Here is a 23,146-nt window from a genome sequence, read left to right as displayed (position 1 = left end):
ATAGTGGGATTGATCGTAACATTATAACGCCCCCACGGCTGGGAGGGCGAGCATGTTTGGCGCGACGCGGGCGCAAACCCGCGACCCTCGGATTACGAGTCGCACGCCTTACGCGCTTGGCCATGCCAGGCCCAGGAGAAGGAACAGAGGAGATTTGATTGAAATGTTTAAGATCATTAAGGGTATTTATAATATAGATCCATCAAACGTCTTTTTTATTTTTAATGGTAAAAACTCAATTCAAATTTTGGCAATATAAGAGTCGATTACAGATTAGACAGTGTTACTTTTCAAACAGGGTGTTTTGTCTTTTGGAATGAGCTTCCTTCAAGGGTGATGGAGACAGAAAATGAGTTTAAGAAACGATTGGATGAATACATGAACAGTAAGGTGAGGTTTGCAGCTGGAAGACATGCCCTTGGTGAGCTAATAAGCTCTTTTTCCCTTTAAATTTTTATGAAAAAAATGTATCTAATTCAGGTAGAAAGAATATTTCATTACCTCCTCTCACAGATATAGGTATTCTCGTTCAGTTCTGCCCACTATAAGCAAAAATGTTTTGCAGGTTACCGACCTTAGGTTCCCATTTGGTTTTGCCATATCTTCCTATGGCCCCAGTTCAGAATTAGCTATGCCTAATATGTTTTTTTTGGATTTGACTTTGCTGGTATGTTCTGTTTTATCAATTTCCCCAATTTCTTATAAACCTCTTCTTTCCTTATTACCATTACATCTGTTTCTCTCAGTATTTTGTGTTTTCCTCCTTCATCAGATAATAGTGTTCATGCAGAGCATTTTCTATCTCAGCTGCATGAGAGCACTAGTATGCCTCTCTGTGCATGGACTTTGGAACAGTTTACTTTAGCCTACCATCAGGCTGAATTTCCATTTCTTGATTCTCAACAATTGGAATTGCTTTTGCCTGTATGTGGGGTGTATCCTGATTATCCTGTTCTTTTAGCCCTCACCAAGTTTTTCTGCCTTTATTTTACCCTATCAACACTCCTATGGTACTTGTCTACTACCCATCTCCTTTCTGAGGTGCTCTGCTAAGATTCTGGGGATTTGGGATTGGCAAATTTGTCTTTTCTGGCTCTTTCCTTATACACATAGTTTATCTGCTGTTGGAATATTCTGGAGAGAGAGACATTGTAGATTTCAAGTTTGTTTCCCAACTACTTTTCTTCAGGACTTATATGTATAGCCCCTGATAATGTAGAATCAGTGATACAGAAATAGACACTTTCATCATTGGTTGGTTGGTTTGTACCATTCAGAGAGTTGAGACAATCTCTTGCAGCTGTTTTCTATCCTGCTTTTTCCCATCCCTTACCAGTTTCAACCCCCAGGTGGTTTCTCCAGTCATTGTATTATTCAATGCAGATGGAGATGTTTCCAACATTAACAGTGTTAATGGGTTTCAGCCCAGTGGGACCTCACTAAGCCAATTTTGTTTACCTGTGGTGAGATTTTTGCCTCAGATTTTTGGGTAATTAAAGCATTATCCAAGGAACTTGTCATCCACTTCCATTACTCTCCTCCATTATCTCAGGCACACACCCTTTCTCTTGCCTTCAGATCCTATCACCAGTCAACATCTATCCAAGGCAGTACAAAATGTTCCCAAAAAGCCATCAAACTTGCATCTTATCCTTCTCCAGGTTCTTATTCCACGATGTTTGTGATACCCAAAACAACTAGGAACTAGCATTCTGTGATCAATCTGTTGCACCTCAACCAATTTTTGATTCTGCTCCACTTTACCACGGAATATTTGATCACCCTCAAGTGGGCTTTTTCTCCAGGTCTACAGATAAATAAGATTGATGTCTCAAATGTTTATATCTTATCCCTATATCTTATTGGTCTTCAGCTTGTTAATCACAGGGTTGAGTAAAAATTTTGCACCCTAATACTTTTATCGAATATATGCTCAGGATTTGTGCTAATACTATTGTATATATGACGGGCTTATTCACAATGGGAGTCTGTTTATCATGCTCATCTGCTGCTTTTGGAGGTAGCTCAGGTGGGTTGATTTTTCAAGTTGGAGAAGTTCTTCCTTGTTCTTTGTATCTACTCAATATATTGTCTAATTCAATCTCTTTTTAAACACTCACTTCAAATGAATCCAAAATGCTCTTTTACTCCATTTGATGGAGCTTTCATTTCTTCATGTCCTTACTACTCCCTCTATTACTGTTCATGAGGGGCTATCACCTTTGTGGATGTTATCTTCTATGGAAACCTTTGTTCCCTTTGATTGAGCACGTGTGAGATCTCTTCTGTAGACTCTACAAGACCAATGGAACATTGCATAGGTCGTCTTGGATGCTCCTTGTTCCCTTCCTCCTTTCCTTGTTGACGATTTACATTGGTGATTGGATAAGACCTACATAATGTTGTGTGTTCCACTTCCTCCCACTTGTTTGGATTTGAATATCTTCACACACATTTCCCTCTATGATTGAGTAGCATTAATTAATCAGTAGGAAGCTTCAAGTCAGTAGTCGCTGGCTAAGAAGTTTTACTGTATGAACACCCTGGAGCTTCTGGCCATACATCATTGTTTGGACCATTTTATCCATCTTGCCAGGAATTATCTGGTAGCTTATAACAATCACAAAGACAGCACCTCTAAACTTTGAATCTTTTTTTTTGGACCCACATGCTCGGTATTTGTCACATTTCATGTAATTTTCTGTGTGCATTCAACCTCATCATGGATCATTTATCCCACTTGACAAAATTTATTCAATGGGATGGTCTCATGGTCCTCACGTTTTCCAGTGGCTATGCCTTCAGGGAAATACTTGTCACCTAGATGAATTTGCTACATCCCTTAATACCAACTTGCCTCTGTTTTAATCTCTAATTTCTCATCCACTTGCATGAGCTGTTGATGCATTCAGCCAGGATTGGACCAACAAAAATATTTGTGTATTCTCCCATGTGTCTGTCTCCATTCCAGGGTGATTTCAGTCATCCATACCATTCCATATCAAGTTCTTCTGATTGCTCCTTATTGGCTAGCACAACTGTTGGTTCTGTGGCTGCTCCAGCTTCAGTCTGCCCCACTATTATTACCTCTTCCTCTTACTCCATTTTTCTACGTCAACCTTGGTCCTACCAGTATTTTATCCAGCCATTCCTACTCTCCACCTTTACGACAATCCTTGGCAAGAAGATCCTGATTGTCATAGCAAATTGCTTTGTTTTTAACTCATTCCATTTGCCCTTCCTCTATGGATATTTATCAGAATAAGTGGAACAGATTCCTTTATTGGTCACTTTTGTTAGGGATTCTTACCTACTCGACTCATTGTTCACTTCATTATAGACTTTCTCACTTGGCCATTTGATTAGGGACTTCAATGTTCATGTTAAATATTTATTAATCTGGATTGATCTTTCCTTCCCAAAATTGTTCTTCACTGTTATATTTCCTGCACAGCTCTTTATTTTGTAGGTCTTGTTCCTTTCACATCATTATGTTTGTGACTTTTTTCCTTTTACCCTTTGAATTAGATCCAGCTTTTAATTCTACTTGCTTACAATTTTTTGTCATCTTGCTAGATTAGAAAACTTACCTTTTTCATGGGATGACATTTTCATCATTCAGTGGAAGAAATTCTTCAGTCAGGCATGTGGACTACACTGGATTGTACTGACCCACGGACTTCTCGAATAAAGCATATGGGGATAGCTGCTCATTACTACCATTGCTTAGACTGAATAAATCAGAAGAGATCTACTTTTCAAAATAGGCTTTCCTAATTACCCATTGTGCTGTTTCTGGTGTTGAAATTCCTCTGAACCTTCTATCACATTTTATACCCCTTGTTCTTGTAGTATGATATAAGCCACTTTCCAGTTCTGAGCCACTGGAGTTGTGGACAAGGAAGGTGTCATCCCAAGTGTGATTGATATATATATATAATGCAAATAATTATGAATCCATGCAGTTTAAAGTAGGGAATAGTGTTATGCAGGTGTAGATGAGATTTATTCCAATCTAAAGCTCCATCTCTGAAAGTCTTATTTGAGGGAGTGACCTATTAAAATTGCAGTTCACCCCTTTGATTGGGATCCCTCTTCCTACCCCAACCACATGAATGTCAGTTTCCAGTGGCTGGGTTTTGGATTCAGAACTGGTCCAATCAATGTAAGTCCTCATGTGTGTATTAGAAGCACCTCTGTTCTCTTGCTCAATTCCACTATTGTTACCATGTTGTGGGGCATGGTGGATTAACATACAGGTTATGATGGTTCTTTCGCTTGCATTTATCCCTCGAAGATTGTCATATGTTGAGGATGTTACTGGGGTGATTTCTGTCTGATTGGCTTTGAGCAGGATATTTCACAATACATGGACATTCTTAGCATTCCAATCAACTGGGTGTTGAGTTCCCAGATAGGTACAACATTTTCTCACTTTTCCATCACATGCCCTATTCACAGGTTATTGGGAATGATATCTCCTGCCAAACTGCTGAATTTCAGCTGAAGATGGCATGAACCTGTTTCCTACCCCCACATGGACGTTAGTTAATGCTAGCTGGGTTTTGGATTGTACTTAACTTGTCAATGGTGTGATCCTATTTCGTGCTCCCATATGGGTGTCAGTTCCTTGCAGCTGTGTTTTGGATTGTAGCCCACCTCAACATCAGTGATTGAGTTTTAGATGCAGTTAACTTGTCCTGTATGGTCCATGATGCAATTGCCATTCTACATTTTAGGGCACCTTCTTTTCATTGTCACCTACGTTAGTGTTCATCAAAGGGATTGTGACTCTGATCTCAGGCAGTTTGAATCCTTATACAGCAATTGTCCCCTCTCTTTTGGATGTGCTCCTCCCATTTGCCACATATCTTTGCAATACTTTATTCCACACTGGACATGGAGTATATCTAGTACAAAAGTGGTGGGGTCTTTCAAGTATGATCCTCTACTGTGAATATCTGCCCTTTTAGGGTATTCTTATATTTTTGAAGAATGCTTCTTTCGTGTCCTCACATAGGTCCCTCCACTTGTTTAATGTTTGATTCTAGCTATGTGTGTAAGCAGAAGTAAGGTACCTTGTCCAAAGTTATAATTTTCCTACAATGAAAATGTATTCTGACAGGTACTTACTTACACTCTTCCTTCCCACTGTCAACCAGTGCTTACATTTCTGCCTAAAATCAAAGTGATAGTTTGGAAACATAGCATAGAAAGAGTCATGAGTCATGTGGTACTACTATTGGTGGGTGGTTTGCCACATAACTGCAGATGAGAAGAAGTTAAACCATGTAAATTGACTACTATCTCATGCCAATGGGAATGAAAGACTTGAGGTATGTGAAAAAAATTACAAATAGCAGACAGCACTGAACTAGAATAGCAATGTATGTGAATTGAGTAAGTACCTATTGGAAATTCATTTTCAGTGAAGGAAAATTATAACTTTCACCAAACAATCACCAGTTGGAGGATTTTACAGCCTTTGTTCATGGAGAGATGAAATACTCTATGGAACAAACGTTCTCTCCTATTCATGCCTTATTCTTCCTGTACTATTCAAAACTTTTACAGGAATAGGCTAAAGATACTTTTGAACACCTCACCCCAAATGAGCCAGGATTTCCCACATTTTCTCAAGATTCTGCTCTGCTTTCGTCAATTTTCTTGAAGCTTATATTTCAGACGTGTGTTGTTTTATTTTTGTCACATCTGAATGGGAGTCAGCCAGGCCTACTCATCAGCTTCTTTTTGAAACTGTTCAGGTGGGATGGTTGATCACTTTGGTGGAGTCCTTCCTTTTTCTTCATCAATTCTTTGTATATCTGGGTGGTTTCTTTCTGCACCTTTACTTTGTACTAGCAAGGTTCTGTAGCTTTTGGAGTGGTTGTTGCCTCTAATAGCTATCATACCCCTTGGCAAGGTTTATATGCATTTGCTTCAGTGGGCCTTTCTTGACCAGTGGAACCATGCATGAGATCCTTTGGGTGCTCATACTCATCTTTCTTCTGCCTTCCTTGTTGGTCTTCATTGTGTTGGACAAGACTCATATGTTGGTGAGAGTTTTGCTTCCTCCTCTTAGGCCTGAGTTACATCTGTTTATGGATACTCCCTTCAGAGCTTGGGTGCTTTGAGAGATTTAAGGCAGTTGGTCTGTGGAGGAAATTTCTCTGCACATCAGTGTTCTCGAACTCCTGGATGCTCATTGGACACTGGAAAATTTGTTTTCTCTTGCCAGATGCCAGCAGGTTATGTTCCATTCTAACATTCCTACTTGGTGGCTTCTACTGATCACCCATGGGACACATGGTCTTATTCTTTGTGTTTTGCACTATGAATATTCTTTATTGGACTTACATGCATCAAATTATTTTGATAGCATGCCATGTAATGGGTTCTTTCACTCTTTCGGTCGATTGCCTTTCCCTTCCAGATTTGTTTATAGCAAATGTAGTCTCTGTATCCTACTGTTTTTTCTGGTGACTCTGTATGCGTCTGTGTATGCTCCTTATTGATGCCCTTGCCACCACTATCAATCCCAGTTACCTTGGTTTTGGTTATTAGTTCCCCATTCTCCAGTCTTGGCTGTTGATGCTTTCAGCCAGGATTGGTCTAATCTGTTCTTTTGTTTACCCTCCCATCCATTTCCTTCTTTGAGTGTCTCATTTATCCTTGCTATTCCATGCATAGTCATTTCCCTTTATTAGTTCCCCATTCTCCAGTCTTGGCTGTTGATGCTTTCAGCCAGGATTGGTCTAATCTGTTCTTTTGTTTACCCTCCCATCCATTTCCTTCTTTGAGTGTCTCATTTATCCTTGCTATTCCATGCATAGTCATTTCGGTTGCTCCTTCTTGGCTCACTGAACTTTGGTTCCCTCGGTTCCTCCAACTGCAGGTGATCCCTCCCTTCCATCCTAGCCATTCTATTAACTCAGTCATCAGCATTCCATTCTGCACCATTTGTCTTCCATTTTCACACCTTGCTTTTGTCAGGTTTTTGGGGTAGTTTTCTGGTTTCTTTTGCAGAGTATCTTCACATTTAGCCTGTCCCATTCACCCATCTTCTTTAGCCTTTATCTATGCAACTGGGGCATTTGTTACTCCTCTCCTAGGCAGTGACTAAGTGTTTCTGGGCTTCTCACCCAACAGTTTCCTGTACCTATGAATGTCTGACGTGGCTCTTTGAGAGGGGTTCTTTGGTTTCTTCAATTTCAGGTGTCAGGCAGCATTATCCCATGCCTGTTTTTTCCATTTCCACGTGGTCCTTACAACCTCTGCCATTTCTATGTTGTTCTGTTCCTTCAGGCTCCACTGGCCACTGAGGCATTTGTTGCTCCATGCCTAGGACATTTTTGTGGCCGTTCATGCCCTCATCCTACTTCTGTTTGAACCTCGATCAGTGTATTCCCTGTTTCACCTGGAGTATCTCTTCCTTCTTGTTGCAATCATCATAGTTCGGTTAATTTTCCCCTCAATGTTCCCAGGTCATTGTGCTGCTGTTTTTCCTTTACCTTTTATCCAGATCGGTTTTTACTTCCTACAGTCTCTGTGGCTTGTGATGTTCAGGCCTATTTTTCTTCTAATTCAATATATAATTTTGCCATCCAGGTGAACCCCTCTGTCCTGCCTATGCCTTACATTGTATATTGCTCACATAGGTTATTTCCAGAATCCTTGTTCTCTCCTGTTTCTCCCTTAACAGTCTTTTTTCTTCCCATTATTTTTACCCAGTCACCCTAACCAGTTGGATTCAATATTTGATCCATATGGCTTATTCCTTCTTGTCTCCTTCCTGATGTTATATTTTTCATGTTTTTTCCCATCAACTACATCATCTTCCCTTCTCCCTGACCTCTCATCTTTATCAGTCATTGGAAAAGTTTCTGCTATAGGGTATGTGGATGACTTTGTACAGGTTCATCTCCCACTACCAACACCACATTACTCTTTCTACTTCCTATGGCTATTCTCCCAACTTTGACGTGGCTGTGACACTGGATTGAGTATTTAATAATGCTTTTTTTTTTCTTTCAGGGGACTCCTACTTAAGCTACATTTTAAATCCCACTCTGGGACAAAGTGGGGCCTGACCAGAAATTCCGTCTGTATTCTGAATGGGTTTCTCTTAAATGGTTATAACTATCACAAACATCCTCTAGTGGGATTCAAGTTAATCTTTCCACCCTTTCTCTCCACAGTTTTTCTGTGTTCATGTCTTCTGTCAGATTTCAAAGTGAGAGTTCAGTGGTGGTGCACAGAGAGAGTCACATGTGTTACTTGATAATAGTGTTCTTCTACTGGTGGACAGGTAACACGTAGTGATTTAAATAAAAAACATGTTGGAACTTTGGATCACAACACAGGAAGAGTTGAATGCTTGTGACATGCATTCAATAAAGTTTGCAAATAGAGGACAGCACAAAACAAGAAAGAGGGAACTACTTGTTGGAAATACGTTTTCATTTGAGAAAAGTATAACTTTTATAGATATGTAAACTCTAAAGTAGTAGGAAGATAAGCAGCTCTTCTGTACGATCAGTAATAAATATTATTTTATAAGTGTGTAAACCCTAAATTAGTATGAGTGCAGAAAAATCTACTTTTAGGTGAGTAATAAAGGTTCTATTGAAGCTGATTGTTATTTGTCTTATGAAAATTACCTTCAGTCTGTTGTTTGAGAATTTCAGTTATGTGTAGAACATTACTTAATTTCTGTAGAGCATATTAGCATACAGAATACTTTTTTAATACTACAGGGTGTTTGGAAAGTCACTGTGCAGTTTAGTCTGTTAATAAATATATAAGTGCACAGTGACTTTCCGAATACCCTGTAGAAATAAACAATCTTATAACACCAAATATTTCTTCATCATTAATTGTACACTCACTGTTTTGCTTTACAGCTTCTTTAGGTGCATTCTAATAAAACATAAACCATAACTGTAGTTTATGAAAATACTGATTTTAAAAATGTGTCATAAAATAAATGAAATGGGACAGATCTTATAAGTTCATGAATGTTTTTGAATACAAATTTTGTTTTAAAATATATCACATTAGATTTTAAGGTATGTACAGTGATGATTTACTTGAAATTGTGTTGGAGGTGAATGAGAAAGTTTGTTTTTAATAATATTTGTACCAATGAGAAAATGTGTAACAAATTCTGCAGATGAGAGAGATTAACTATATCATACAGAATGCTGATGGCTCTTCCCTGATCATCATCGATGAACTTGGAAGAGGTAAGGACTACGTTATGTTTTGGTGTTATTTAATTGTCAAGTGTTTTTCTAAAAAATAATACGTTTTGTAGTGAGACTATGATTGGTATATCATTATATGTGTGGGTGGTTTCATGTTGTTTCAATCACGTTAATTACCTGAATTGTCTTTATGATTTCATTTTTGTAAGTTAGGTTAGGTTAAACATAAGGCCAATGTTAACTTCATTGTTACTTGTAGTTTAAGAGTTATAATTTCTTTTTCTTTTCTAAGTTTACAAAATGATTCTTGTAATAAGTATATCAAAACAAAGTGCCTTTTATGATATTTATAAACCCTGATGAAAACAGTCTTTAAAGAACTAATTACATGAGTCATAAACAGGTACAAGTGTAGAAGAAGGTATAGGGCTTTGTTATTCCATTTGTGAATATCTGGTGAATAAAAAGGTATGTATAGCTTCATTTGTTCGATTTCATTGTCTAATTACTGATTTTACAGTAGCATTAATGAGCATTAGTGACTTGTTGCTTAAATAACATTTATATCTTGAAGTAACTTACACACATTGTTTTCATGTAAGTGAGAAATTATACACATAGGCATGGCCAGGTGGTTAAGGCACTCGACTCATAATCGGAGGATTGTGGGTTAGAATCCTTGTCACGCCAAACATGCTCACCCTTTCAGCTATGAAAGTGTTATAATGTGACTGTCAATTGCACTATTTGTTGGTAAAAGAGTAGCCCAAGAGTTGGTGATGACTAGCTGCCTTCTGTCTAGTCTTACACTGCTAAATTAGGTACGGCTAACATAGATAGCCCTCATGTAGCTTTGTGGAAAATTTAAAAACAAACAAAGATCAGAATGCATCTAAGATGTAGGTTCATATAACTAAGTAATTACATAGATCCAGAATTAACCAAGACACAATATGTATTCATAAATGTTACTAGGAATCAAAATATGTGAGGTTTGTACAGTAGATGTACTGAGTCATTTGCAATATAGAGTAACAAACTGTTTGACATGTCAACCGAGAATACAAGTAATACTGACATTTGCATTATTAAATATTACATTCATAATATAAACACAAATCCTTTACAACAGAAAATGTAAGGTTTGTGACAAATAGGACAAACAATACTGATATGAATTAACACAATGTACATAAATGGACTTTAATTAGCAAATTCAGTGTTTTTGCCATCTGAAGCTTTGATATTAATATTAGTTATTCATGTTGGCAGCAATGCAGTGTAACTAATAAGTTTGTTTTTAAAAACTGAAGAAAAGTTCATATGATCCTGTGTTACCTTTGCAGTCTGCTTAATATTGAACTATAGTGAAAGCTATTAACAGCGTGTATACCCAATTGTGATTTGATGCACTCTGGTCATTTTCATTTTTGTATATTTATTTATGACATTGTATACTTTTAGTCATTTGATTACATGGACAACTTTGATTAACTTATTACTGATTTTGTCACTCTGGTCCAGTGACAAATTAAGCATCTGAAAAGCCTGTAGCATTTCCAGGACAAGGGTTCCCTTTCTGCCAGAAAATATATTCTTTACCATCATTTAAAATTTTTTAAAACTATTTTGACTAGTACAGTTTCATTCAATTTTTGTGAACGTTAGTAGTAAATGAAAACATGTAATTACATTAAAATATTTCTTTATTTATGATGAAGTATCTCTAAAAATAAACATCAGTAATTAATCTTTTATTTGAATGAACAAGATGACAAACACTATTTATATTACAAACCAGCTTTCAACACTGCATGCTTTTGACACATTTAGTGGCAGGGTCATTTATCAGAGCAGTATGGTCAACCTTATCAAGTAAACCATACCTTAACACTCATCAGGGTTGAGTATATTCAAACAGTATTACTGAAATGCATTAAAAAAATTTTTCTTGTGAGGGCAGGGTCCTGTAGTATTTTTTACTTATGCTAATAGGCTAATCTGGTCTGTTTAGTTATCTTACCTTGACCAAAAACTATTAATATTTGTAAGCAAATAATACCAAGCTTTTAAAAACTTGCACATTGAACCAATTCATGCAGAAATATTCATTATTCAATAATAAAACCATCAAAATAATCATTTATGATAATTGCTTTTCCAAAATTTAATTTTCTAATCATTTATATTTCTACTAGCACAACTTGTTATTTAACCCTTTAACAGCAGGAATGTTGCAGGTGTAGCATTAGTTAATGATGGCAGCTGATAAAGGGTTAAGTTTGCACAGTTATTTCCACCTTTACATAAAAACAATTAATTTTATGCCTTATAAACCTAACCCATCTTTTAAACTATAGAGTGGCTAATCTATCATACACTGGATAAACAAAGTATTTTATATGTTGGAAACTTATACCATGTTATTACAGAAAACTGTATTTTATAAATACGTAACCCATGTTATACATTGAATATCTGACTAATTCATCTTGTGACCATATAAAAACAATGCCATTTACCTGTAAAACACTATCATACTTTAAACATGTGGCTAACTCATCTTTCATGCATGTAAAAACAGTATTTTATACTTAGAAAACATAACAATATCATAACTTGAGAAAGTGGCTAACCTATCTTTTACCCAGATTAAAACAAACTAGATAAACCTAATAAAACCTTTACCCTAAAATAGCTAATTAATTACTTTTGTACTGTTTTAGTTGCTTCAGTTTATTAGTACATTACAAAGTCAGCATGAGACAGTAGAAAAGAATATTTATATATATGAGTGCGTGTGTATAAACTGTTTTTTGCAAGTAGCGACAGAGTTAATAAATCATAATTTGGGTAAATATCTTGATTTACACAGTTTGTTAAATTAGTTTTGTAACAATCATATTTGTACATGAGCACAGTATGCAGTATATAGTACCCAATGTTTTATATTCTATAAAATATAAAGACTTCTTAGCATTATTTGAGATTGAAGTAGACAAATTTGTGTTACATCATGAATGCCATTATATATAGGATGGCCCAAAATTATTTTCTATTTTAAAACTTAATAAATAACTAAGAAAATACAACCATCCAGTTTCAACATCTTCAAGCCTAACACAGTTTTTATTGGCATGTTTGTTTTCACTCTGATGAGTACTGCTATCTCATAAAAAGACAACCACATAACAAAAGGCTCAATGTGTTGTTTGCTTTGCAGAGACAAAATCAGTGGCTATGGTGCAGTTTAATTACAGATGCCAGTATCAGAAAAAATTGTTGAGGAATGTTAAGTATACTGTGTATCACATACCTGCAACAAACATCATGGAACTAAAGACCAGGATAACAGATAATCATTGTCCCTAACTGTAGTCATCTAACTGAAAATTGATATCAGTCTATATTCACTGCAACATGTTGAAAACTGCATCGTTCTATTTCCTTAGTTATTTTATCATTAAAGTTGCAAATAGAAAAGATGATTTTTAACCACTGTATTATTGATACATATTTTATGTGAAATGGTTATTGTTATTTATAGCAAATGTGGTGGCTGTGTAAACAAAATATTTATAATTCTTAAAAGCAATAAGAGTAGATTTAAAATAGGGCATAAGAGTAATTGAAACATTTCTTCATTGTAACTTAGAATGAAAGATATTTTCTTTAAGTAGGGGTGCCATTAAGCCTTCCTTCACAGATTCTCTCACATTTATATACTAGGCTATTAACATTCGTCTTTCATTTTACTTTCAAAATATTTTGTTGACATTTCTCTTAAAAAGTATTACATTCTTGAATAAACTATGTTTTTACTGCAACATTTGAATTTGTTGCTCACTACAAATCACAGTTTTCCTGAAATACTGGTTTATATGCAGGCTTTCACTTTGTTTGCAACTCACTTCTTGGAACTAATCTCTCTGGATGTGGTGTACCCTAATGTCTCCAAGTAAGTACTTAAATGTTTTGACTAATTTTCCTAGTTATGGTGTATACAGTTGCTTTCAGTTAAATACTGAATTAACCTTTTTTTCTGAATGAAACTTAACCTGATATTTCCAAGAAGGTACTGATGTATTTTTTCACATACAACTGTAACCTTTGGATATACTGAAAAAAAAGATATATTTTTATTCTTTTCATGGAAGGGCAAAATTTATAGTCCTTAACTGTCACATCTTTTCTCTTTCTGTATTTTATAGCATCTTTAGGTCTTTGAATTTTAACAATTATGTCTAAAAAGTCTGAATTTAAGTATCTAACTTACGTGTTTCTACTTTCCATAACCATCTTGATGTCAGAAAGTCATGACATGTGGGAATACAAAGAAGTTTAACTTAAATATTTTTAACAACCAAACAGAATTATATGTAGAAAACAATATAATAAAAAAGGACAATACATAATGTAACAGAAAACTACAGAGTATTAAGTAAAACAATATACTTAGTGTGAAATAAAACTAAATAAAATACTGCTGTAATGTGCATGTTAACCATATTTCGTCTACACACACACAATAGCACAGACTATCAACATTCACACTTAACCTAATTTGAAAACATAGTGAACAGAAACAGAAAAGTTATTTATCTATATTATGTCGACCATCGAGCCAACTGGTTTTTTCCAGAATCTTACTTGTCCACTTCAGTGGCCACATCCATGTTGGTATATTACCCTTCATACAGACCATTACAGTTTCAAGGTTTCACCTGATTCCTTCATTGCCCACACTTTTGTTAATAGGTCAACATCAAGTCAACCAGTATTGTTCCAGAATTTTATCTCACCACCTCAGTGTTCACATTTTTGTTGGTAGGTCAACTATCAAGCCAATCATTATTATGCCAGGTTGCATAATCACGTATGTCCAGTTTACAAGGATGTAACTAAATGCAGCACATTTTTAAAATCCTGAGTATACTCGAATACAGTAACACTGTGACTGTAGACTACCCTAATGTCTCCAAGTACTGTTGTTTTCAAACACATCTTGGAACTAAATATCCTGACTGCCAAAATTTCCAAATAATTCACATGCTGATAAACAATCCTAACGAATTCCTAAGCAAAATAACGGACAATAAGAGTACTGGTTACAATATTATATGTTCATATATACTAATAATATCATAAAAAAGTTGCTAACATTTTCATTACAACAATTCAAAAATTTCTAAAGCAGCATTTGTTTTGTCTACCTATCTGCCTATCTGATCACGTTAGTGGAGCTACCTTCTGGACGATTGCCACAAGATTTCTCTGGCATGCTTGACTGGCCTGTGGTATCCATTTTTTATATTCTGATAAATACACACATATTTTTATCATAATTGTTAAACATATCATATATGTATTTAAATATCATAACTCCCATTCAACTTCGCAAATGATGATACCCATCAATGGCGAGACAAACAACATATTGTAAAGATGAAAGTAAACAAACAAAAGTATTGATAAATTATGAATGTTAAACTTAAGTAGGTATCCAACTACAAAAAGTAATGAAACAAGAATTAAAATCACAATCACAAATTTATAAAATATAATCCTCAATTTTTCCAACAGGTAAGTGTATAAAAGTAGTTGATGAAAATAGTTTTAAAATCTATTCAACTAGTATTACTATATTTATTTGCTTTTCTTGCAGCAATGATCCCTACTTTCTGTTGAAATTTTAATTTTTTTCCCATTTTAACAAGTATCTGCAATCCCATAACTGACCACTATGAAATGAATAACACTGTTCTTTATATTTGGCTTATCTATGAAAAAGGAAGTTTGGGCAGTAGTTGCTTCATTTGTAATTGTAATTTTTAGTTTGGTGAAAATAATTAATTACTTAGTTTTAGGAATATTTAATGCAGAAAATTGTAAAAGTTTTATGAAGTTTTTATAACATCAGAAACTGTTAGAAATTGTTCCCTGTAAAGCATGCTTCTATCTTTTTTCAATTTTTAAAGTTACCAATTTGAAGTAAAGCACCAAGAAAATGGTACAAAGGTGAACTTTACCCACACCCTTATGAGAGGACATACTACTGAAGAACATTATGGTAGGTAACTTGTGCTTAAACTGCAGTTTGAGAATGATTCTATACCTACTTAGCTTTCAAGTGATATACCTAACTATTTATTCTCCTGCAATGCATTACCTCTTTTCACATGTATAATCATTCTTGTTTAATGCTGCTCTATGTGTGCAAAAATTATTTCGCATGCCACAAACCTTCAATTCCAACGTATCCCACGTTCAACGTAGTGCATGTAAATTATCATGAGACAACTCTCCACCAATATGAGAGTGACATTTCATCTTGATGCATGTGACTCCCTCTAATATGTTCTACCAAACAACCACATCTTGTCAGGCAATGATTAAGTACAGACTTTTTTCAATTCTTCTTCATGTATTCATTTATATTTTGTGAATTAGTGATTTGCTTGATTTATTCATTTACTGTGGTTATTTTTCTGTAATGATTTGCTACAACATCTTACCTTTGTTTGTTGATTTTATTCTTCTCATTTTCAATTTCTTCACAGTTGAAGGCAAATTCCACAGTTTGTGCTTTACAACTTCTGATATTTTCACCATTACTTCATGTGCCATTACACAGGTTTCAAGATAAGTATGTATATATTTCAAAATAAATATACTTCACCTCCCTGTGGCAGGTTTCAATAGTTCATGTTATGCCCAACTTCTGTGTGGTGGGATCCAGAGGTTAATTTTGCACTGCCCCTTTTGTATGGTGCTATCTGGAAGATGAAGTTGCTGTTCACCCCTTCAATTGGGATCTCTCGCCAGAACTTCACCTGAATGTTGGTTCTCAGTGAATGGTTTTGGATTGGAGCTGTCAGTTCCTAGTGAATGGTTTTAGATCGGAGCTGGACCAATCAACATAAATTCTCACATATGTGTTGGTTGTGTTTCCTCATCCTAATTCAATTATGTAGTTTCACCTCATCACTTCCACTTTTGTGCAGTGGGTCTTGGAGGTTGATGTTGCATGCACATGCACTCTGTCTTCTGTGCAGAGGCTAATGATATTTGGTGTAAAGGTTTTCACTTTCACACTTCACCTCTGAGAGTTTTCACTACCTGATGCTGCTGCACAGTGGGATTATTGTCTGACTGAGTGTAATTTGTGGCCTACCACATTGGCTCATCCCTTTATACCATCATTTGTAAATGAGGTTCCCAGATATATGGGTGGTTGTGGATTTGTGCACAATTGTCTTGTTTAGTAAATTCGTGTGAAAATTATATAACTTAATTTCACTCAACTTGAGTGAAGATGATTTGGACCCATGGACCAGAAGTTGTAATACTGATGTCACTTGGTTCAAGACTGAAGTTGATTTGCCACATATAGTCTGTCTCATCCTAGCCACTCTACACCTTGGAGCACATCTATTTTAAGCTTTTCCCACATTCCTGTCTGTGGATGGTTCTTCTAAAGTCTTTCTTCACTGGAACTGAGATTCAGTATATTGTGTTCCAGATTTGAACCTACCAAGTTTTTCTCTCCATTTTGGTTGTGCTGTTTTCATGTTTAGCTCATCTATGTTACATCTGTTTACACACAGGGCACAGTGTACATCTGGTTCAAAAGTTGTGTGATTTCCCACGTGTTCCATTCCCAACTTCTTTAGAAGCTTTTGAAGGATACATTTTTCTATCTCTCACACTGGTTCCTCTGTCTATTCAATATTGTATTCTGGCTATACATGTAATGTGCTGTATGGGACGTTATTGTTTCCAATACTGAAAATATATTTCCAGTAGGTACTTATCTCTTTTCACACTTTCCACCCTCTCTACCCACTGAAAACTAGCACTTCCTTGTCCATGTAATCTCATAGTATTAGGTTATCCAGAAATAAATGCTATTTCTGAACTTTAAAGTTTGGAAAAATATAAACCAGTGTTGTAAAACATGCTTTAACCAAAGTAAATACCATTTGCTTCAATGCACTTTTGCCACCGTGTAATGATGTTGTTTATGCCTTTGCTATAGAAATCAGAGCTTCTATGGTCAATGATGAGCTCCCTGAAAGCTGCTTTTGCAGTTGCATGGTTTTTAAAGTGTTTATTATTCAAAATATTCTCTAAATGCTTGAAAAAATGAAAATCTGTACGAGAAAGGGAATAAGGTAGATGAGGCAGAACCTCAATTCCCAATTCGTTCAATTTTTGGAGCATCTTCCTTGACAGTGTCATAACAGCCATTTTGTTAATCTTCAGTCAGCTCATGCAGAATCCATTTATCCAACTTTTTAATCTTTCCAACCACACTCAGGTGCCTAGCTTTTCTGCAAACTCACATACTGTTGTGTGAGGATCTGTCTCAACTGCTTCACTTAATGTGTTTTCATCTAAGGATGGCTTCTTTTCACGATCTCTTGTGGTTTTCAAGATTTTTATATCCATGTTGAAACCTTTGGAATCAATGCTGAACTGCATGTTCAGTAACAGATCCATGGCCGAATGCCTGGTTGATGTTCCATGTATTTTTGGTAGCTTTTCCTCCAAGTTTGAAGTCGTAGAGGAAGATCAGATGAAAGTCCTTCTTGTCCATGCTGCCTTTGGGGTTACAAAACTTACTCTGAGTAGAACTGGAACAGCAAAGAATCAAGACACCTTGTAAGTGACAAATGTTGGATTAAACCAACTCATTATTTAACTTCTAAATGCCATTGTGAAGATTCCAACATTTATTTCTGGACAACTTAGTAATAGTTCATTAGAATTGAATAAAGGAAGTATCGTGCATCGGGAGGGTGTGTTGCACTCCTATAGGTGGAAGACTGTTGCATGATAATCTAGATGCAAGATGTTGTTCAACCATGTTGTCACAGGGTATGTGGGAGTTTAAGGCTTGTGGCATGCAAAACAATTTTTGCATATAGAGAGCAGCACTGAATGAGAACATCTATAACTGTGAGAAGAGCTAAGTATCTACTGGATATATATTTTCATTATAGGAAAATAATAACTTTCACAGGACTTGAGCTACGTCTTATATTAGTTTTCAAGTCTGTCTATAATGTCAACCTTTCATTCCAAAAGACAAACTAATAATAACAGTTGAGCCAAACCTTACTTTTTGTAGGTTATGACTAAAAACTTCCCTCTTTTCACTCCAAAATACAAAGCAAAAAGGTTTAACTCGTGTAAAATCATGATCTTTTACACAAAAAGTAATAAACACAATAAAAGATTTATCCTGTTTGGTTATCAAATGCTTGATTTTTGCCTAACTTTTGTACGAAAATCGTCATAGCATAAGTTTCTTTAATAGAATTGTTTCGTTGTAAATTTCTCTGAGTTGAACCTCCTTATTCTGAAAGTTAACTTACACATGATTTATAGCCAATTGATAAAGAAAGACAGTTATTAAATGTGGGATAATTGTCATATTCTGCTTATAATATTATGATACATAACTGACCAAATATCAACTAAATGTTAGATATAATATTAGTTTTTATAGCTGTGGTTTAATATTTTTTAAATGTTATCTCTTACAGAGTAGTATTTTTGTATCACCGATATCTCATACTTAATAAACATAGTGTAAAGTTACAATTAGTTAGAATTTTAGTAATGAATACTTCAACATTTAGAGGTGATTTCTACATTTCAGGACTCAAACTTGCTGAATTATCCAGTCTTCCCTATTCTGTAACGACTGAAGCTAGAGTACTTTCAGAGCAGATCCTGCGACAAAGACAGGTAAGTTAGTCAATACTCACATCATTTAAAGTAACATCTCATGCATGGTAAATATAAAAGTAAAAACGTCAAAGAAATGTGCTAAGGTTATCATAAGGTTTGTACTCATCACAGACAGTTTGTCAGGAATCCCCAGAGGCAGTTCGGCAACGTTGTGTATTTAGACTGGCTATTAACCTACAACAAGTTGCATCCAACTTTAGAATGGACGTTTGTACCCTGAAGACCTATCTTGCATCATTACGTGAACAGTACAAACAGAAGCTACATCCCAACAGAGAAGAGTGACTACCAACAGAAATTTAGGTAGAAATAAACCCTAATGTTACTTGCTGTCATCATATAGAAATTTGAATTGGATCTTGCTTGTACTTCATGTCACATTTACAGTTTTTAAAAGACAAGAAATTGCATGAAGTTACAAATGAAAAATAATTTATAGTTTTTCAGATGGTCTATATTTTAATGTATATAAGAATACATATATATGGATAAACTTGTTTTGTTATCAATTATTTTTCATAATTAATCACATAGGTTAAGAATTGATTGACACACTTATTTATTGTTTTGAATACATTCTTCCTGTGAACTTATTTTGTTTCATAAATGTTACATATATTATGTCCAATTGAAACCAACTTAGTCATATACCTACCATAGATTGTTATCATGTATATTGCATATGAAGCAGTGTGATATATTATGTAACTTGGGTAACAGTGTGATATCCTGTCACTTATACTAAGTAACAATGAGAATGTCCTAGTCATATATATATATATCACAAGTATCACATATTTTGGCTAACGTTGTAATATCCCATATTACGCATATTGGGTAATATTGTGATATCCCCTATTATGTATCTTAGATAACCTTTTCATATTCTAAATTACGTATCTTGGAAAACATTGTGATATCTCATGTTACATATCTTGGTAGCATTGTGATATCCCACATTACATATTTTAGATAATATTGTGATATCCCATATTACATATCTTTGATAACATTGTGATGTGTTGTTCATATATTTGAAAGTTTTCATGTTCCTCCTTTAACGGTCGTGCAATATCTTTTTAACAGTTACATAATGTTGTATATTTAATGATACTAAACACAAAATAAAATAATCCTTAGAATAATTTATTGTGTAAACTGAATTACTATCCTGTTAATAACAAATGATATACATACTAAAACTTCATTATTACCTTTATTTAAATTATATTTTACACGTTAAATATAGTATTTTGGTGTTATTATTTTCAGATATTTTTTGTATTTCTCGTCTCTTTAATTCTTATAATAAAAAACAAACAATACTAACAGTTTCTTTTGGTTTTACTTGCCAAACTAGATATCCATTTTGCACCAGCTCAATTCAGTGGACTTACCCTGTACAGGAGAAAAAATGTTAACCATAATTGTAAATAACTATGTGCATCTACACGAAATATGACACGTTTTTAATAACTTGTACAATTCTGTTGCATACACAAAAAAGATATTATGAAGGTGTGTGTACCTGAGATATAAACTGATAGCATCAGTCTGACTCAGGTTATGTTCATGTGCAAAAGATACTTTTATCCTTCATGCAGTTTCCAAATTACATTTGTATAATCTCTAGAACTTTGGAAATGCATATTTCCAGGTTTTTAAGTATCAACTGTATCTGGCATTTATTCTCCTCTACTTTGAAATTTTGCTAAATTAGCATCGTAGAATAAAATAAATAGTTGAACTCTGAAGTCAAATATAAAATACCTTGTTGAATGACATTCTGAAAAAGGTCGTTGAATACACGCTTCAACTCCACATGTGCATATATCATTCTTAGGATATACCTCAAAAACTTCAAAATTTATTCCTCTACTATTTGTGTAATCCATATTTAGAAAGAAGACAATTAGGCCTAACATGGCCAGATTGTTTGGGTACTTGACTCGCAGTCTGAGAGTTTCGGGTTCAAATCCCCATCTCACTAAACATGCTTGCCTTTCCAGCCCTGAGGGTGTTTTAGTGTGACAGTAAAGACAGTAAATCCCAGTAGCGGCGCCAAGGGAAGATTGGGGGGCTTGAGCCCCTCCAAAATGAGCTCCCCCCTTCAACATAGTTACCTAATATATTCTTAAAATATGGAAAACACAATCGTCGTTGTTGCTTAACAATTAACATTAAAGAGACATAGATCTGTAGAACTCAACGTCTTCATTAAGTCGGAAGTATGTGTCATGTGTCCCATAGCAACTTACTGATTGCACTGAAACTCATGCGCTGTATTGCCGCTCCCTGTGTAATGCCATTCTCTCTTGAGTTTTGACGAAGAATAGACAACCACGTTGATTTCAAGTTACAACAGATCATCAGGGATTTTACTTGATAAACCAAAGGTTTCATTTATCTTTTATTGAAAAGTAAAACATAGCATGCATGTATAAGTGTATTGTGTATGGATCAAAACTATGACGCATTTAGCTGGTGTTGTGTCCTCTGTGAGATCATTTTGCATTGTGTATCAGTCATCTAAAATTGTACTGATGATTGTGGCATACACTTAAAATTGTGAGTTACAATCCAATTAATGTTATACTTATGATTAGATAATAACCTTGCATGTTAACTGACCAAATAATATTTCTAAACAATTCTAGAATGAATTTTGAAATTGTCATTGGGCTATTTAGAAGTGCCTAATTTAATGTAATCTAGTAGTTACATTATTGTAACAGGTGCTTGTCACACATATGATAAGAACAATATCACAATCACAGTTTGGCCTGTATGAATAATGTGAACTTATGAAGAAACCAGCTTTTCTGTGAAGGTCAATTGCAATTTAGACATTTTGTTTTGGTGCTACTATAACCATTCAATATCCAGGCCGCAGGTTTGCTTTGTTCGAGCGCGCGATTCCCGCCTCGAACTCCTTAAGCGTATGATCACCGAACCACTGATCATGGTGTACGTTCTGCGTATGGCTAACGATCGGCTCAGCCCCGAGCCGATCGAGATCCAGATGCTAGCCGCACGCCACCCCCCACTTACTCCCATTAGTTGCCCACAGTTTTACAACATGCCCTATTTGTAATAATGAATTATTAATCAGAGTATGAGTTTCCAATGAAAACTGCATTGAAAACGCAGTTCAAAATAGAACACCTTTCTGAAATGTACCTTGGTATTTACATTATTATAATTTACCATCTATACTTCATATTGATGGCATTTTGGGAAGTTTTATCTCAGTTTATCTCAGCCCCCTCCCCAACGAAAATATCCTGGCGCCGCCACTGGTAAATCCTACTATTTGTTAATGAAAGAATAGCCCATGAGTTGGTGGTGAGTGATGATGACTAGATGCCTTATCTCTAGCCTTTTTCTGCTAAATTAGGGACAGCTAGTACAAATAACCCTCGTGTAGCCTTGCACGATATTCCAAACAAACCAAACCAAGAACACAAAATATAGTAAAATGATAATTATTAAATAACATGCACTAACAATTACTGTACTATCATAGCCCCAAAACTGAATAATTGTAATTTAATTGTATTAAAAAGAAAACTAGAAAGATTCTTCTGTTTATCAAGATTATTATATTTTTTTCTTCAAAGCACTTAGTTTTTAACAACTTCCTTACCTACAGACAACCCTTTAATTCTGTTTTTTTAAAAAAATCATAATCTGTCGTGAGCAGAATATATTCCCATTAAATACTTTTCGATTACTGTTGAAAATTGGACAAAAGAAATATTTAACCAAGGATAACTCTTCATTTTATATCTCATTTATCAAAACATTGAAGCTATTGAAATCAGCCTCTAGGTGGTATATAATAATTCGTAATAATTATTCTTTAAGAAAATCTAACGTAATAGAAGTTACATCTTGGTCTCAGTTATTGTAAAACACCATTTTTTTATTCGTCCTGACACAGCATGTTTAGATGAAATTCTTATTTATGTATAGAAAACTTTTAGTAATAACTGGATTTTGTTAGTTTCTTGGTAATTTTAAAAATGAAAAACATCTCTATCTTCCTGGTAAAATCCAAGAAGGGGTTAATTTAAAATCTGTTTATCAATCTGAGATAAACAATGTGTCTAAGTTGGTATCACAACGTCAATGTGATAGTATCGTTAATTATATAAATTGCTTACATCCTGTTTTATTGA

The 23,146-nt window shown here is 35.0% G+C and overlaps 1 protein-coding gene across 1 annotated transcript in view; it reads left to right on the top strand.

The window, feature by feature from the left end:
- LOC143247092 (mutS protein homolog 4-like) overlaps window positions 1-20,184 on the top strand; it is a 97,118-nt gene extending 76,934 nt beyond the window's left edge. Inside the window, exons 22-27 of the mRNA XM_076494544.1 lie at window positions 9,173-9,245; window positions 9,610-9,674; window positions 13,094-13,164; window positions 15,185-15,276; window positions 18,874-18,962; window positions 19,077-20,184. Of these exons, the coding sequence (XP_076350659.1) occupies window positions 9,173-9,245; window positions 9,610-9,674; window positions 13,094-13,164; window positions 15,185-15,276; window positions 18,874-18,962; window positions 19,077-19,250 (564 nt within the window). The 3' untranslated portion in view covers window positions 19,251-20,184. The remainder of the gene's footprint in view (window positions 1-9,172; window positions 9,246-9,609; window positions 9,675-13,093; window positions 13,165-15,184; window positions 15,277-18,873; window positions 18,963-19,076) is intronic.
- Window positions 20,185-23,146: the final 2,962 nt, after the last annotated feature.

This window comes from Tachypleus tridentatus, chromosome 3, assembly GCF_004210375.1.
Source record: "Tachypleus tridentatus isolate NWPU-2018 chromosome 3, ASM421037v1, whole genome shotgun sequence".
In the NCBI taxonomy this organism is placed as follows: domain Eukaryota; kingdom Metazoa; phylum Arthropoda; class Merostomata; order Xiphosura; family Limulidae; genus Tachypleus; species Tachypleus tridentatus.
Note: the sequence above shows the minus strand (reverse complement) of the source record. Positions and strands in the feature narration are given on the sequence as shown.